General features: G+C 48.1%; 1 protein-coding gene across 6 annotated transcripts in view; it reads left to right on the top strand.

Moving 5' to 3' along the window:
* KMT2D (lysine methyltransferase 2D) overlaps positions 1-17,520 on the top strand; it is a 1,543,965-nt gene that overhangs the window by 287,789 nt on the left and 1,238,656 nt on the right. For all 6 annotated transcript variants that reach the window (XM_078685770.1, XM_078685786.1, XM_078685782.1 and 3 more), the window contains exon 9: positions 4,678-4,859. In XM_078685770.1, coding sequence (XP_078541896.1) covers positions 4,678-4,859 — 182 coding nt within the window. The remainder of the gene's footprint in view (positions 1-4,677; positions 4,860-17,520) is intronic.

Genomic DNA, 17,520 nt, shown 5'->3' on the forward strand with positions numbered 1-17,520 from the left:
CAAACACATAGCATTACATTGCAGTAGGCGTAGCAGTGGGTGGAGCAGAAGGCGTGACGCGTAGCAGTCGCGAAAGATAACAGTAAAAAGAGGTGTAACTGGGAGTATACTTAGGCATGTGATGAAAACGTAACAGAATATGTCATGAATGGGCGGAAACTTTGGAGGGGGCTACCTAAGGAGCCGGGACCTCTAACCTAATGGTGCGCGTAAACTGGCAATGACGTATCACTAGGAGAAGCTGGGGGCTATGAACTCTGTGCTAGGAGCAGAGACTAGAGTCTGGAGGGTCGGAGCGACATGTACCTAAACCCTATCTGGTATCTGATGTTTAGGGAACATGTTGATATAAACTAGAAGTCATGAGGGGAAAGGCTAACTTGACTCTAAGACTGGACCATGCATTATTCTACATGTAGTGCGTGATGAAGAATATTAAATGACCATTAATACAGTATTTCTCTAACGTGGAGCCGAATAGGCTAGACAATGACGGAAACTATTGATGTAGTTCAGTGACTTAGGAATGCAGAGAAGGAGGACTGAACTGATAACTGGAACTATAACATACTTTTGGCAGACTCAGAGGCAGAGCCAAGCTGCACCGGGCACTGCGAGGCAGGAAGTAAGTGAAGGGTCGAGGATACAGGTGGGGGCTGTATCGCTCCTCAGCGAGGCTTTCAGGAGACAGGAGCTGAATCTGATGTCCGGGCCCTTTTGAGGCCTGGAAACGGGGACTTTATTATGGAATAACGTGCACACTGAGAAACGTGGCAACGTAACTTTACATAGGCCTGATATTCGTAGTATTCACGAGGACTGGAAACTGGCATACTAGAGGTGGACACAACTGTAATTGCGTCATTAATCGGACATGGGGAATAACATATGCATATTGGTCATGCACACATAACATATGATGGATGAGGCGTAGGGACACAGAACATGGCAAAATTTACTTTTCCACAGTGGGGCCCTTCTGCATTTTCCTGCTCGACGCGTCTGTCCGGTCACTTGCCCGTTGGCTAGTGGCCTCTGTGACGACGAACCTTTTGATTTACACCGCTGGTCTGGTTGCTCCAGACTGGCCCCTGCTTCCCTGAAAAGGAAAAGGTCATCAGACCTTGCTGGTCTGATCCGTAAGCCATCTTTGATTCCTGCGTGGGTTGCCTTTGCCAAGGCTTGTTGACTCCAATCCGGAAGCAGACCCCGCCGACAGCGAGAGCCTTCGTGGGACAGTCCGTATCCAGCTCCTGGTCGTCGTCGACACCTCCTGGTCCACGTGGCTGCAGAGACAAGCTTCACGACATCACCTGATAGCTTCGCGACATCGCCTAGTTCCGTCCTGGTCACTGGCTAGTGACCCAGACTCTGTCCCCTCTGCTTTCAGGTACTCTTCATCCTCGAGCCGCCCTTGGATCCACCCGGACACTTCCCTCCTGGTCGCCTGCAGCATCTTTCTTCAAGGCTCCATAGGAATCGGCGACGAAACCCGACACACTTTTACACCTATGCACCAGCTTCCTGTGGGTGAGGTAACGCGAGTACTTCGGTGCTCCTGTGGGTATTTACTATCCTAGTGTCCAACTTTCAAGTAGCTTACTCCTTGTCCATCCGGAAGTGACCTAAAAGAACTAGTTTCCATTTCTTTCGTTCCCATTATAACTCTATGGTAACTCGCGTGTGTGTAAAGACACTGCACATGCATCCCGTGGGCCTCCTGCTCCCTTTCCTTTGGTAGTACAGTGTAGCCCCAGCGATTCTCCAGGCCCTAGGCCTATCCTTTGTTCGTGACGTGGTTCTTATACCACTATTTTAGTATATGGTTCGAAGTGCCCCTAGGGCATTACTGTATTTTGTGCAACTTATTGGATGTTGATTAAGTATCTTGTTATGTGCTTGTGCCTCTGATCTAATAAAGAGTTCAGAGGATTAATTTAGTAATAAATAGATATATATTTTATATATATATAACCTGTGTGGTGTCCTTTCATTTGATATTAAAGGGGTTATGTATGGTAAAACAACTGGCTTTACATGCCCTCTTGAGTTTAGCCTAAGACTGCTTTGCCCATGCTACCACTAGGATAGCTGGTCTATAAGGTTGACTTTACAACCATCACCATAAGGGTTGTTTGGACTGATACAAGGTGCCCACTAGAATAGTGGACATCACATATCAGGCCAACTTCTCACATTAAGTATTTAGATGGCTCCCCTAGAAGCTAGTTCCTGCCGACTTAACAAAATTGACAAAGAGGCCGTGCAGAAGACGACTAAAGACGCCTACTGACTTATCCCCAGCCCTACCGGTCTGTCTGTAGCCCTTGAAGATCCTGCATATAAACTGCACCTGTCCAGCAGACAGCGACCTCCACAACCCCGGGGAGGGCTGCCTGCCTTTGAAGAAGGCCAGAACTCCAGATGACAGAGGCTCTGTCCACAAGAAAACAGCAAGGACTAGGGTGCCCTCCGGATCCGCGACCGCTCTGTACCAGACACCTCCGACCCGTGTCCAGGTGCCCCATCGATCCAGAAAAGGTTCCTCAGCGACCTGGAGTCCAAGTCCAGGGTTGGCTCATCCCTCCTGGACTCCATGACGATGCCTGCAGTGTGAATCCAAAGGCTCACCCCCAACTGGCGCTGGTGAAGAAAAAAACGACGTTAAAGGACACCACTGCACCCGAACCCCCTGCGCCTTGGTGAGCTTGCCTGATTGTGTCCCTACGACCTACAGCATCTACCTCTTACCTCTGCTGTCCCTTTTCTCTTGTGTGTATCCTCTAGTTCATCGTCTGCAGCCTCTCTTACCGTCGAAGATCCTCCATTGATTTGCATTGGGTGCCCGAAGCTGTTTGCATCCTTTACCCTGCTGCCTCTTTGTCAATGGTGGTATTTTTTCTTTGGTGCTGCCTTGCGGCCCCCCGTGATAGTCTAAAACCCCAAAGCTTGAGCCCTGCAACAGTTGTATATACCTGCAAGCAGGGTGTCTTCCAGCACCCTCATTCTCCATTTGTGTAACATTGGGCATGATCCTCAACTTTGAACTCTGTATCCAGCCGCCCCGGTGCTGCTGGAGGTGTAGTGTTTGTGCTTACCTAAACCTTGCCCTCTGCTGACCCTGAAACCCGAAGTCTTGATTTGTAATTTGTTAATTTACCTGTAAAACCGCATTATTGTTTTCCTCCATATGTTAACATTGCAAAGATCGAAAATTGCACTGTGTCCACTTTTGAACTTGAAAAGAATTCCGATTTACAAATGAACTTACCTTTTAGCGAAGATCTTGGTCTTAAAATAAATCTTGAGCAAAGCTTATTTTTCTAAATTTGGTGTGCATCTCCTTTGTGAGTCGTGTGTCCATTATTGTTTAGGGTTGTGCAGTAAATGTCTTACACTCCTCTGTGTAAGGTCTAAGGCTGCTCGCACACAATCCCACAAATAGAGCACTTCGGGTTTGCTTTGAGCCCTCAACACTTCTGGGAGGGTCTCTGGGCTCTGTGCATGGTATAACCACCTAGTGGTATACCATGTACAGTGCCAGCTTCCTCCAAAGCCCAAACGGACATTGAGTAATTCGCAATGGATACTACCTACCATTGTAACTCTCTTGTAATCTGCCTTATCTGTGTCACTGCCTCACTCTTTCCATCATCCCCCCGTCCCACCCACCCCCAGTGGACTGCACCATCCATTAGTCCATTGTCAACATAGTAAACCAAAGGTATCCAACATATATCAAGTGGTGCTGGATCCAGTGCCAGAATGTCCGGGAAACCACCAACTATAGAAATGATTAGCACTATGATTCAGTCACTTATGTTGGCATCTTGAAACTCTGGCATGAAATACCTTCTTGAATCTATGTTGGCCACACCTGGGGTAAGCTCACACTTGCTGGATGTACAGTACAGGCACGTTTTGTACATGTCTCATAGTTACTGAAGTCAAGGAATCCCTTTTTTTGGTGGACTGTGACGGAGCTTTTATAGGGGTATCTGGAAAACATTTCTCTCACGGGTACAAGTGATCACTAGGAATCGCTAGCTGTCACTCTCTGCCCCACTTAGCATGTTTAGAGAGGACAATTGTAAAAGGGTTAACTTTTTCCAGAAGGTTTCACTTTTTTCAAAGGGTTAACTTTTTATGCCTCTTCACGTGACCGTCCACCTCTGTCACCAAAATCACAACGTGAGAGGGATTCATTTCTATGCACTGGTCAGATTAGCAAGCTCATTACTGTAAAACGTAGGGTTGACCAGAACTGTTGCTATGGCAAAGTTGCAAGCACAGCTTCTCAAACCTCTGCAGAGGTCTTGCATCCCAACCCCTACATAGTGACATTTTTGTTATCGTAATATTTTGTATTGGATATAATGCATTTCAGTACAGTTGAGAAGATGAGAAATTGATGTATCAATTTAATAGGACAGGGTAGGTGACCAGATCTTGATACCTTGCAGAGAATGTAATGCTTATTATCGGATTTCCATTGAGCATGTGCTGCTGTTAAGCTGAACACAAAATTCCAAAGATGCAGTTTAACTTCAGTGGAACAAACTCGATATGCTTTTTTAAGGACTCTCTGTCTTCCGTGATATAGCACAAATATGCCCATATGTCTGTTTGAGAGGGGTACTGTGCAATGCTTCTAATGCCCATTTTCTGCCTTTTTAGAACTGTCGTATCTGCAGAGGTTGTGGTGCTTGGTCAGGTCAGATGGATGCCGCCTGCCAGTGGTACGAGAATTACTCGTTGTGCGAGAATTGCCAACAGCAGTGTAATCAGGATGTGGAGTGTGCTTCGTGCGGCTCAGTTGGTCATGTTGACACCATGCAGCGCTGTCCAAGGTGCCACAGGTAAGCCACACACTAGAAATTATTTGGTGGAGGTCATCTGTTTGTTTGTTTTTTTAACATTATATTCTGTTTTGTATTAAGCAAAACAGAACAAGAGCCAAGCCTGGCACAAAGCATACAAAGGGTGGTAACAAATCTGTATCATCATACCACAAACCCAATTGGAGCAGTATATTCATGTCCCAAAAGCCAGAGAGCCATAATCCCAAAGATCGTAGCGTATGAAAGAACTACAGTAGACCAAGGAGCCAGTGTATCCCTACCCCAGGTCTCAACCTGGTATAGGTTCAAAGGAGTGCAAATCTTTTAATTAGCCAGGGCGTAGACGGGCCATGTTCTATGTTCCCTCTGTCAAACCCAGTCTTTCCATATCTTGACATGTTTACGGGGGCACCCTCTAGCCTGGTATATCGGGTGTTCCAGGTCCGTACAGAAATCCATGCCCTTTGCCAATTCCTCCCTTGACGAGGGCATCTGCACTCTTCCACACCCTCGCAATGTCCCTTTTGGCTACAAGCAATCCCAACCAGAGTAACGTCCTCTTATTTCTGTTACCCCCTCCGCCTTACACTACATGGAGGAGGGTCAGCTTTGGCTCCCTGGGGACCCTCCAGCCCAACACAGTCCCCAGCACCCCCTGCCAAAAATGCGACCGGACAGAACAACTCTAAATGATGGGGACTAAATACCCGTTATCATTGCAGCGTTGGCAATGCCCAGAGCTGATTAATCCCACATGGGTTAGTTGTGTCCTAGTAAGGTATGTGCGGTGGAGTAATTTGAATTGAATGAGCCAGAATAGTATGGCTTTTTGCAGTCACTGTCCAGACTGCAGCCACCAGTCATTGAGCACCAACAGAAGCACCGCTCTGTCATATAGGTCCAGGGTGGGAAGGCCTCCCTCAAAGATGGGTTTGCAAACATTTTGCAAGGGCTATACGGGGTATCCCAGTGTTAGACAAAAGCTTTCATAACAGAGCATTTTGCCCTGGCGAAGAATGTAGTCACCAGAAACAGGAAGTTCTGAAGTTGATATAATAGGCTCTGCAGGAAGACCATCTTTAAGATTGCTAAATGACCGAACAAAGACAGTGGAAGTGAGTTCCAGAATTTAATATCTCCAGTTAAGAGTAGAGGTTGTAGTTATACACCAGGTATTTGTCATCCGTGATGTACACCCTGAAGTACTCAAACCTCTGTGGGAGCACTTGCAGTTCCATGGCCCATTGGTATGATAGTTGCATGATAGATGAGATATGTAGATGACTTGTCTTTGTTCTTCTGGAGGCTTGAGTAGATTCCGGAGTTGTTCAAGATTTGCAGAGCTCTCGGCAAAGAGTTAGGAAGGTCATCCAGAAAAAGGAAAACGTCATCAGTGCACAGTGGAATTCTGTTGCTCACTGTCTAAAAGCACTAGAAGCTGCGGAGCAGGGCTTCGACTCTCACCGATTTTGCAAGGGGCTCTATGACAAGTCAGAAGTGCTGTCCCTAATGAATCTCTCCTTGACTACACGGAAGGTACCTCAAAAATTTAAAGAAGCCATGGTGATCCCACTGCCGAAAGTAGCTGGGGGAGGGATGAACAATTTGAAAAACTTCTGACCGATCTCCCAGCTACCTTTCCTGGCCAAAGTTCTTGAGCAACACGTGCTCCAAGCCCTCTCGACTTTCCTGGAAAAACATCAGCTGTTACACACACGACGAGCAGGATTCAGAGCCCACAACAGCACTGAGTTGGTGATGCTCTCTGTGCTGGATGAACTGAGGCTAGCAGCTAACAAGATTCCCTTGGCACTAATCTTATTAGATCTTACAGCCGCGTTTGACACGGTGGACCATGCGCTGCTGCTGGCCCTTGTCTGACGGCTGGGAGTCACCGGGACGGTACTCCAATGGATTACCTCCTTCCTGGACAATCGCTCTCAAAAAGTCAAACTAGGAAAGCGTAGGTCCAGGCAGGCGGGGGGGGGGGGGAGGAGTAGGGGGGGAGGGGTGGGAGGTGTAGGGGGGGTCCCACAGGGCTCCGAGCTGTCCCTCTTGCTATTCAATATTTACCTCCAGCCACTGGTCGAAGCACTGGCAAAATTAGATTGTCAGGTGTTCAACTACGCTGACGACACCCAGTTTATGTACGAATTGATAACTGTCCTAAAGCATAGCTCAACGTTCAGAATATTCTCCGGCTCACCATGAACTGGATGACCTCTAACTCACTGAAAGTAAATCCGGATGAGACAGAGGTGCTGCCTCTAACTATAGAGGTCTCACCATGGTCAAACCTTTTCTAGCCCCAAGAACTCATCACTACCCTGACACCAGTGCCAGCCATAAAGAGCATGGGCATTAAACTGGACACCAAACTAACCTTAAACAATCCGGTATCGGCTGTAGTGCGGGGGCTGCAAAGGTTTGTTGTGGCAACTCTGCAAGCTTGGGACCCTGTTCTCATTGTCTACCATGTGTACCGCTGTGACGGCCCTAATACTGTCACAACTGGACTACGGCAATGCAGTATACACAGGGCTCCCTGATAAACTCCTGGGGAAACTTCAGGTAGTCTTGAATGATGCAGCACGGCTAATTTTTAAACTACCAAGAAGAGCAGATGCTACCCACCAACTAAAACAGCTACATTGGCTCCCTATCAAGCAGAGGGTCAGGTTCAAGGGTCTGTGCATTGCGCATAAACCACAGCATGGAGCTGCGCCCAAATATATCAAAGACCGTCTGGAGCCTATGTGCCTGGACGCTACCTCCGGTCGTCTGAGGCTAGCCTGCTGGCCTGCCCGCGCTTCATTAGAGCTAAATTGGGGGGGGGGGGGGCGGCCTTTCTCAGTCATGATTCCCCAGATTTGGAACAAGCTGTCGGACAATATGCACATGTAAACCATGCTACTTCCGTTTGAGTATCCTCGGGACCAGGGGACTTCTGGCTCATGGTCCACGCTGCAAGCGCCTAGAGACAGTCCGTTATTGGCGCTCTATAAATATAATCAAAGATTAACATTAACAAGTGCGAAGAGTAAAGGAGGAAGCGGGTTTCCCTGACGGGAGCCCCTCTCAATAAGGAACCTGGGGGAGATGATGCTACCAATGGGGTCTAGAGTACCTTTGTGATCGCCGGTGCCATCTTCGACTGGTACATGCTCTGGGAAGTTGACATACCTGAATTTTAGAGCTACTTGGAAGGGTGCTTGCAGTGAGTACTTGACTGCAGCCCTCCTGCTCCTTGTCATACCTCCAGGACACCCTTCCCTTTAGTAAGCTCCATTGCTTGTTTATGGGGTGCAATCAACCTATTTGTGCAAGAGACTCCGAGGTAAAAGCTACACATGGGAATGGTCAACCGTGATCTTCAACCCTGGGCAGATTTAGGCCCAAAAATTACCAGCACCTAGTTTTCTATGATGAAATAGCTTGGTCCACAACCTTTACATTCACATGCCAGTCATGTTCTGTTCCTGCCAGCACTCCATGTAATAGGCTTAAGGGGCTAGCAAGTATACCATTGGGCTAATGTTTGCATTGAGATGTGCAGTGAAGACACCCTTTTCCCGGACAGGATTTTATTCTGGGGCTCCTGATAGCAGAGGCTCTCACCCTAGAAGGTCAGAACAGCGTCTTGGTTGGCAGGCTGGCAGAAACCAGTCAGGGAGCACATCAGAAGCTCGTAGGTTTTCAGAGGTGACCTCTAAGGTGCCCGCTGGGTGCATGTATTGGTAAATCTATCATAGTAATAAGTGTGGGATTATCATTAAGAGATGTTTGATACAAAACATTCCTATTTTCACTGAAGACGCAAAGTAGCTGGGAACTTGTTTTCTCCAGTAAGTTTTAAAATGGCTTCCCTGTCGTCTTGCACTGGGAGTAGAATGACTGACCAGCACAGTTGCATATCTGCTCATACAGGTATGCCCTCACATGTAATAATTAGCGCCCTGTATAAGAAAGTGCCCTCTTTTTGCATGGTTGCCACCACATTTTGCTAAACTGCTGATGTACTTTGACTAAGGGGGCCCTGGGTTCCTGCCCAACAGGTACCCAGGGCCTGTGTTCTTTCCCTAAACTGCATTAAAAACAAAACCCAATTGGCACTGTATGGCCACAGGTCAGTCCCTTGTAAATGATACCACAGCTACCAAGGGCACTCTGGCCAGGGAAGGCCTTTAAGCGGTGCAGCACTTATTGTGCCACCCTTGGAGGCCCTGTACCTCTCTCTATATATATATATACACACACACACACACACACACTGCCTTTGCAGGCTGCGTGTTTTGGTGCAGAACAAAGTGGAGAGTCAACATGGCACACATCCCTATGTGCCATGCCTACAACCCACGGCCCTGTTATAGGTCAGCCACCCCTCTAGCTAGGTGCACTATACCAGTGGTGAGGGTACAGGTGCATGAGCCCTGTACCCAAACAGTGGCTAAACCCCTTCTTAGACATTGTAAGTACAGTAATGCCATTAAGAGTATATGGTACTGGGAGTTTGTGTTTACGAACTCCACAGCACCATAATGGATTTCTTGAAAACTTGGAAGTTTGGTATCAAGCTTCTCAGCACATAAACCCACACTGATGCCAGTGTGAGATTTAATGAAAACTGCACACAGAGGGCAATTTAGAGATGCCCCCTGAAATACCACCTAACATTAGTGTCCAGGCTGAGTGGCTGCTTGCCAGCAGCCACCACCAGACATTTTTCTGGACCCCTGGGTCGAGAGCCTGCTGTTCTCGGGGGTCTGAAACAATGCACATCCTGGGACGAGGTGCCAAGCCTCCTCCCCCAGAATGGGCATGGTCCATGAAGGGGAAGCTTCAAAGGCTTCCCGCCGGTTCTGACCCCCACTTTAGGTGGAAGAATTGGCGGTGAAAATCAAGTGAGGAAAGGTGTGCCCACCTTTGCCAACCCCACCCCACAGGTGGGGGAGGCAAGCAAGATGAAGCACAACTCTGTCCCCACCATCTTGCAGATGGGGGGACCCAGCCAACCAGAGAGGTATATACCCCCCTCCCACTGCCCGCTATTGGTGTACCTACCCCAGCGTGGGTAAAACATGTGTTTCACTTTTTTCTGCACCAAGATACACAACATGCAATGGCAGCTTTGCTGGTGCTCCTGGGGAACCTCTTTCGTACCCCAGGCCCTAGGTATCAGGGGTACCATTTACTGGGGACTTACAGAGGGTGCTAAAGATTTAGCCAATTGGGGAAACCATTATAGAGGTTTAGGGAAATTCTCTGGCACTGGGAACTTGGTTAGCAGGAACTGTAAGAAAGTGGCTCTATATATACTGGACCAAAGTAAGGTACAGTGTGTATAGAGTCCACAGTCTAAAGCTAGATATATACCCTTACTCTCTAAAGTGGTAGCTTGGTCGAGCAGTAAGGAAGTATCAGAGGACAGTGTAAAGCATTTGTTGTACACACTCAGTCAGCAAATGGTCTCACACACTCAAGAATTGAACTCTAGGCCAATTGTTTTGTATCAAAATATATAGTTGCTTTATTTAGAACCAACAAGGTATCGAAATATACTTTCTCAGAATGAGTTACTTTAGTTAAATACTTTTCAAATAGGCAATAGACTTTTTGATTACAATAGTTACAGTTGTTGCAATAGGCAACACAATGCAGCATTGAGTTCAATGGGAATTTCTAGATAAATGCAATAAGTTACTTTATGGGTTACTTTTCTAATTACAGGACTGGATCCTAGATTCAGTCACGGGACATCTTCTGTAAACAGTTTAGTAAAAGCGTTTTGGTTACAGTAGTGATTTTTAAGGAATATTATTGTATTTTTTAAAGTTGACACTTAAAACCTTTTTCCGCTAGAATCACCAATGTTATCCTATGGGAGGAAATTCACTTAGCAGGTAAGTAGTGTTATTGTTACTTTTTCTAACTCTGGGTTGGATCCTGGATCCAGCCCCGGTGCATCTCCTGTAAACAATTGAAAGAAAGCGTTTAAGTCATACAGGCGATTTTTAAGGAATATTTTTAGGTTCTGAAAATCAAAACTTTTCTGGTGAAAATCTTACAATGGATTCATATGGAAGGAAATTCAAGGTTCGAGGCATGTGGGCTGCTGAATTCATATCTATAGCATAGATCGCCGCCTAGTGTTTGGTCCGGATGATTGCACATTGTTGTCCTGGAAGAGTCTTCGAAGTATCACGAGATAGGTGGCTCCTCCCCTGGACTACAGTGCGCATGGGCATCGACTCCATCCCCAGATTGTTTTTTTCCGCCATTGGGTTCGGATGCATATTTGATCACTCAAGATCGTAATCGATAGAAACTTTCCTTTAGGCCCGAAGGCCTTTCCTATAGCGTCGGTATTGTCTTGCGTTCGGTGCCCAGCTCTGTTCCGGCTCAGTTCCCGAGTCGGACATCCAGAGGAGTCGCGTGGCTCTTCGGTGCTCGAGGCCCAGCCAACGCAACCAGACTTATTCGACAACACATCATGGAACGGAGCCCGTTCAAAAGGTGCCCCGTGTGCAACTCGAAGTATCCCCACATCGACGTCCACCCGGTGTGCAACAAGTGCCTGTCGCCGAATCACGATGAAGCCAACTGTATGGCTTGTTCCCGTTTTCGCTCCAAGAAGACGATTTGACTTCGGCGCGTGGCGCGCCAGGAGGCCCAGCAGTCGGCTCCTGACCCGGTGAACATTTTCGAGGGGGAAGAAGCAGACAAGGAGGAAGATCGAGAGCCAATTTCAACTCCAGCGGCAGAGATCGACTCCAACTACGACGCAGACGTCGAAATGCTCGACACAGAAGACGTCGTCGACGAGGTAGGAGACGACAATGAGGCCTATGGGGCCACGGGGGATAGCTCAGGTGAAGAGCTATGCCCTGTTCAAACAATCACTAAGGCTCAGGTCGAGGGATCGCCACATGGCCTTACCCAAGATCTTACACCTGGATCCACGGTCTCGCCTCCGGGCCCAGCTACGGACACTTCTACGGAGCCGCCATTGGTCAAATCGAAACCGAAAGTGAAAGCTTCGGTCTCGACAAAACCGAAAGTGATAGAGACGCCGTCGAAACAGAAGACGCCTGTCGCTTTGGTCGCCTCCTCGTCTTCAGACATGTTGGGGCAGCCGAAGCTGAAGAAGGTGGTCGATCCGGTGAAGTCGCTCAAGGGCGTCGAGCCGAAGACTGGGACACCAAAGCCAATTGTCAAGGCCGCTGACCCGAAACCGTCTGCGCCGAAGGCCTTCGACACAGACAGGGGAATCTGAGCTCCAAAAGTTGTCGATCCAGCATGTCTGCCAGAAAAGGCCAAAAGTACTGTTCCACTCGAGTCAGCACATGTTGGTGGACCGAGAACACCTGCCTGGTCGACGAAACCGTCCGCATCCTTCACGAAGCAGGTGTCGGACTCGTGGCAACGCATCAGAAACAAGGCTTCCGCGGTCGATCCGAAGGATACTTCCACCCAAAAGCCCGCTGCCAAACCGCCAAAGTCGACGGCGCCGATCCAGTTCACGCTGCCGCCGAAAGTGGCGCCGAAGGCGTTCGCGCCCAGGATGGTCGTCGAGACGTCGACGAAAGTGCCCTCGGGGCCGAAGCAAACCCCTGCAGTTGTAGGCACTAAACATCGACAACCCCTACTGAAGGAGCAGTCGGAACAATTTATCGACGCCGACACCGGTAAACTTTCCTTCTACAAGCGGAAGATTACGCCGGCACAGCCTATGGAGTCCTGCACAATTCCTTTAAAGAGGAAAAAAGCTTCTACGGATTCACCAATTCTGGTTGAACCAATTACTCCATGGCCTCAGGACATTGCCCCAACCTCACCCACTTACTCAGATGTGGAGGCTGGGGAAGGGGACGATGAGGAGTACAACGTTACCTTCCCCTCCCCTACCCTCCCCAACGTCCTGTGAATACATCAGCCTAGATATTATCAGTGAGGGCAAACCGATCTGCACTCTTCACGGCGTCTACCACCCACCCGGTGACAACCTCACCTTCTCCCAACAAATCATGGACATGATCTCAACCAACTCAGGGCGGCAACTCACACAAATATACCTTGGGGACTTCAACCTCCACTGGAACGATCATAATGATGCGGTGGTAAAAGGTCTGAAGAATTTCCTTAACGCCCTTGACCTTACACAAATTTTCAACAGCCCAACACACAAGAAAGGCTCTACCCTCGACCTTATCATCTCCAAAGAGGCCTCTATCCAACTCGAATCTATCCAACCCTGTGACTGGTCGGACCATCATATTATCACGTTCTTCATCAATGAAAAAGTTAAATTTAACCCTATTCAATCCGCCAGGCCCAAAGTCTGGAAAAGAGACATGAAAAAGCTAAACTCAAACTCTGACCCCCAACAGCTGCAACCTACTACTTCCTCCGGCTGGCGTTAAGGACGTCCAATCCTTGACTGATCACTATCTTAACAATATGACCGCAATAATTAATGAAGTTGCACCCTTGCAGCTAAAAAAAGCCACCACAAAAATCTCCAATCCCTGGTACGACGGGAGTCTCAATGACGATAGACTCGCCATGCGAATGGCAGAGCGTTCCTGGAGATCAGCTCCCTCTGCACTGAACTTAAAAAACCTGAAGAAAAAGAGAAATGCCTACTTCAGGAAAATAAAACGATCAAAATCAGTCTTCTTCAGCCGTCAGCTCGACCAAGCCAAAAATCGTCCGAGAAAGCTGTTTGAGCTTATCCGAACACAAACCAAAGAACAACCCCAACCTCTCAACACTATATGCGAAGCTCCCTCCTGCGAAGACTTCGCCTCTTTCTTTAACCAAAAAACTGACAACATAAAGAATGACCTCCTCATGGACGCAAGCAGCTATCCCAAACCACACCGCATAACACCCACTAAACCAAAAAACAATGCAACCTGGTCAACCTTTGTCACCTACACGGAAGAAGAAATTGGCAAACTGCTCAGCACTCTGAAACCATCCAATCACCTCACGGACCCCCTTCCTGCTAACGCTGTCAAAGTCCTTACCCCGTCGCTCCTTCCACTCTGGACCAAAATTATCAACAGCTCACTTCAACAAGGGATCATTCCCGACTCCCTCAAAGTCGGACAAGTAACACCCCTGCTAAAGAAACCTACAGCCGACCCCTCTGACCTAAACAACTACCGTCCCATTACCAACATTCCGACTCTGGCCAAACTGCTGGAAAAATGCGCACAAATACAATTGACTAAACACATTACTCAATTTGATCTCCTCAACTCTCATCAATCAGGCTTCCGAGCTAATCACAGTACGGAAACTGCCATGATTCACATAATCGACGACGCCCTCCAAATCCTAGATCATAACGATACCTGCCTCCTCATCCTCCTTGATCTCTCCTCCGCATTTGACACCGTCAAACATGAGAGCTTACTCGAACTATTAAACACAAGAATGGGCCTATCTGGAACTGTGCTCAAATGGTTCACTTCCTTTTTGCAAAACAGGTCGCAGAAATTCAAGAGCAACAACCTGATGTCCGCACCAAGACCCGTATCGCTAGGCGTACCACAAGGATCCTCCCTATCCCCAACTTTGTTCAACCTAGTTATGGAACCTCTCACCACCTTGCTGCAAGTATCCAATGTACACTTCCACATGTATGCTGATGACACCCAACTTTATCTCAAACTACAATCACCCAAAGACATCACGCTCTTGAACTCAACGATCAGAAGCACCCAATCTTGGTTGGCCGCTAATCATCTCAAACTCAATGCCCTAAAAACAGAGTTCCTTCTGATCTCACCTCCAGCGAAGATCACTACTGCACAAATGTGGCTTAAAGAACTAACGGCGCTCAATGTCCAACCCACCATCGTGGATTCAGCGAAATCTTTGGGCATAACACTTGACACCAATCTCAGCATGCAGGAACACATCAACAAAGCAACTAAGGGAGCAAACTACCAAATCAACACCCTTAGGAAACTTAAACCTTTCCTTCCAGCCAAAGACTTCCAGACGGCGGTACAATCACTAGTCATACCTCGAATAGAATACGGCAGCACCGCCCTCTGCGGTCTCCCCCTAGCTACTACGGCACCCATAAGAGCCTCTCTAAACGCCGCAGCGAGACTTATCACTGGATCAAAAAAACACTCACACATTTCCCCTGACTTCAAATCATTGAACTGGCTGCCGTTTGAAGCCAGAATACACCTGAAAATAGCTTGTTTGACCCACAAGGCTGTCCACCTGAGCTCACCTAGATACCTCGCTCAGAAGCTGACGATTTCTGGAGGCTCCAGAAACACTAGAGGCACAAACAACCTTTTGCTAAAGCCTAAAAGATTCCGCAAGGAAAAAACCTTTAAACGCTCTTTCTCAGGAATGGCTCCCAGGATTTGGAACTCGCTCCCCCCTGAAACAAGGCTTATCACCTCTACCATACTTTTCAAGAGAGAAGTGAAAGCGATCCTCATGGCTAAATACACTTGAACGACTACTGAGGAAAAACTACAAAGACTCGATACTCATCTGTACTACTTGTTCGAACCCTTGTACTTTTATTTTTGACTTTGAAATTGACTTGCTTGACTGTTTTATGATATCACTTCAATGTACTGTTAACATGATTGATGTATCTGCGTATACATGCTCCCCTCCTCTGTAAAGCGCTCTGATATCTGCGAAGATCTTGTTCGCGCTATATAAAACTTTCAAAATAAATAAATAAAAAAACTTCCCTGCTGACACTGATCCTGAGGATCACCATGACTCATGGGCAGATGCTGGGGACGCAGGGGACCCGCAAACTGCCCCGGACACTCAACTATATACTGTCAAAACCTCTCCTACTGAGGATTCTATAAATGCCCTACTTGAGAGGGCAGCTAAAAATCACGACGTCCAGCTGCATGCTGACCCTATTGAAGTGGACTTTCTGTTTGATACCTTTTCCACCTCTGAAAAGACTGTCAAAACTCTGCCAATGCTGAAGGGTGTTTTAAAACATGCTGCAGACATTTTAAAAGAACCCACACGTGCCAGGGTTATAAACCCCAGGATTGAAAAGAAGTATAAGCCGGCTCCTGGCGACCCTACCTACATCAAGGGCCAGTTGCCGTTGGACTCTCTAGTTGTTTCTAATGCCCGGAAGAGGGCAAATTCACAAACTACTGGTGATGCTCCTCCCCCTGACAAGGAATCTAAAGTGCTAGAAGCATCAGGGAAGAGGGTGGCGGCTCAAGCGGCCAATATCTGGCGCATTTCAAACACTCAGGCACTTTTGGCCAGATATGACAGGGCACACTGATACACTTGAGACCCTGTTACAACACTTGCCAGATGAGTATAAAGAGGCAGCGGAGATGCTCATTCAAGAAGGGAAGCTCATCTCAAATGCTTCTATTAAATGTGCACTGGACGCAGCGGACACCGCGGCCAGGGCCATTAACACAAGTGTGGTGTTGGGGCGTCAGGCCTGGCTCAGAATCTCCGGTTTCAAACCAGAGATACAAACCACCATCCTCAATCAGCCTGTAAACCCTGATCACTTATTTGGCCCTGAGATGGATACCACCCTGGAAAAAATGAAGAAAGACACCGAGACTGCAAAGTCCATGGGGGCTCTCCAGTCCGAGCAGTTCAGGGGTAGTACTTTTCGTCACTCAAGAGGTGTTTCCAGAGGCCCGATGTCCCAGCAAACACAGTACACTAAAGGTGGGGCGCAGACCTCTTACAACAAGCAGAGTAGAGTCGGCTATCGTGGCAACAGCGCCAAGGGCAGAGGTCGTGGAAACAACAACTCCAGATCCTCCGCCACCAACAAACAGTGACGCCTTGTCACTGCCCCCCGGCCATACAACACCTGTCGGGGGGAGACTCCAGCAGTTCCTTCCAGTCTGGAAATCCATCACCACAGACAGGTGGGTCAAAAAACGTATCCAGTACGGTTATTGTCTGGAGTTAACGTCCACTCCACCCAACATCCCACCAAGGCACCGTCCTATGTCAACAGAGCATTTGCACTTATTGCAGCAAGAGGTGCTCGTCATGCTGCAAAAAGGGGCAATCAAGCTCGTGCCGGTGGAAGACCGAGGCACAGGAGTGTACTCCCTGTACTTCTTAATCCCAAAAAAGGACGGGTCCCTCAGACCCATACTGAACCTCAGGCCCCTCAACCAGTACATTCTCTCAGAACCCTTTCACATGCTCACGCTGCAGCAGGTTCTTCTGTTGCTCAATCAAGGGGATTTCCTCGCAACGTTAGATCTCAAAGACGCAAATTTTCACATTCCACTACATCCATCACACAGAAAATACCTCAGATTCACCATTCAGAATCAGCATTACCAATTCAAGGTCCTCCCTTTCGGAGTGACCACTGCGCCCAGGGTGTTCACAAAATGCCTGGCGACGGTGGCTGTGCACCTCAGGAGACAAAACGTTCACGTCTACCCTTATCTGGACGACTGGCTTGTCCAAGCAAAGTCGGCCAAGCAGTGCGCTGCCCACATGTCCCACACCATTCACCTTCTTCGCGATCTGGGATTCTCACTGAATGATCCGAATTCGCACCTTCAGCCAGCCCATGTGCGGCAGTATCTGGGCGCGACAATAGATACTCTGGCAGCCACAGCTCAGCCAAATTCTGTGAGGATCAACAGCATTCAGTCGCTGATACAGA

This window comes from Lissotriton helveticus, chromosome 1_1 (assembly GCF_964261635.1).
Source record: "Lissotriton helveticus chromosome 1_1, aLisHel1.1, whole genome shotgun sequence".
In the NCBI taxonomy this organism is placed as follows: domain Eukaryota; kingdom Metazoa; phylum Chordata; class Amphibia; order Caudata; family Salamandridae; genus Lissotriton; species Lissotriton helveticus.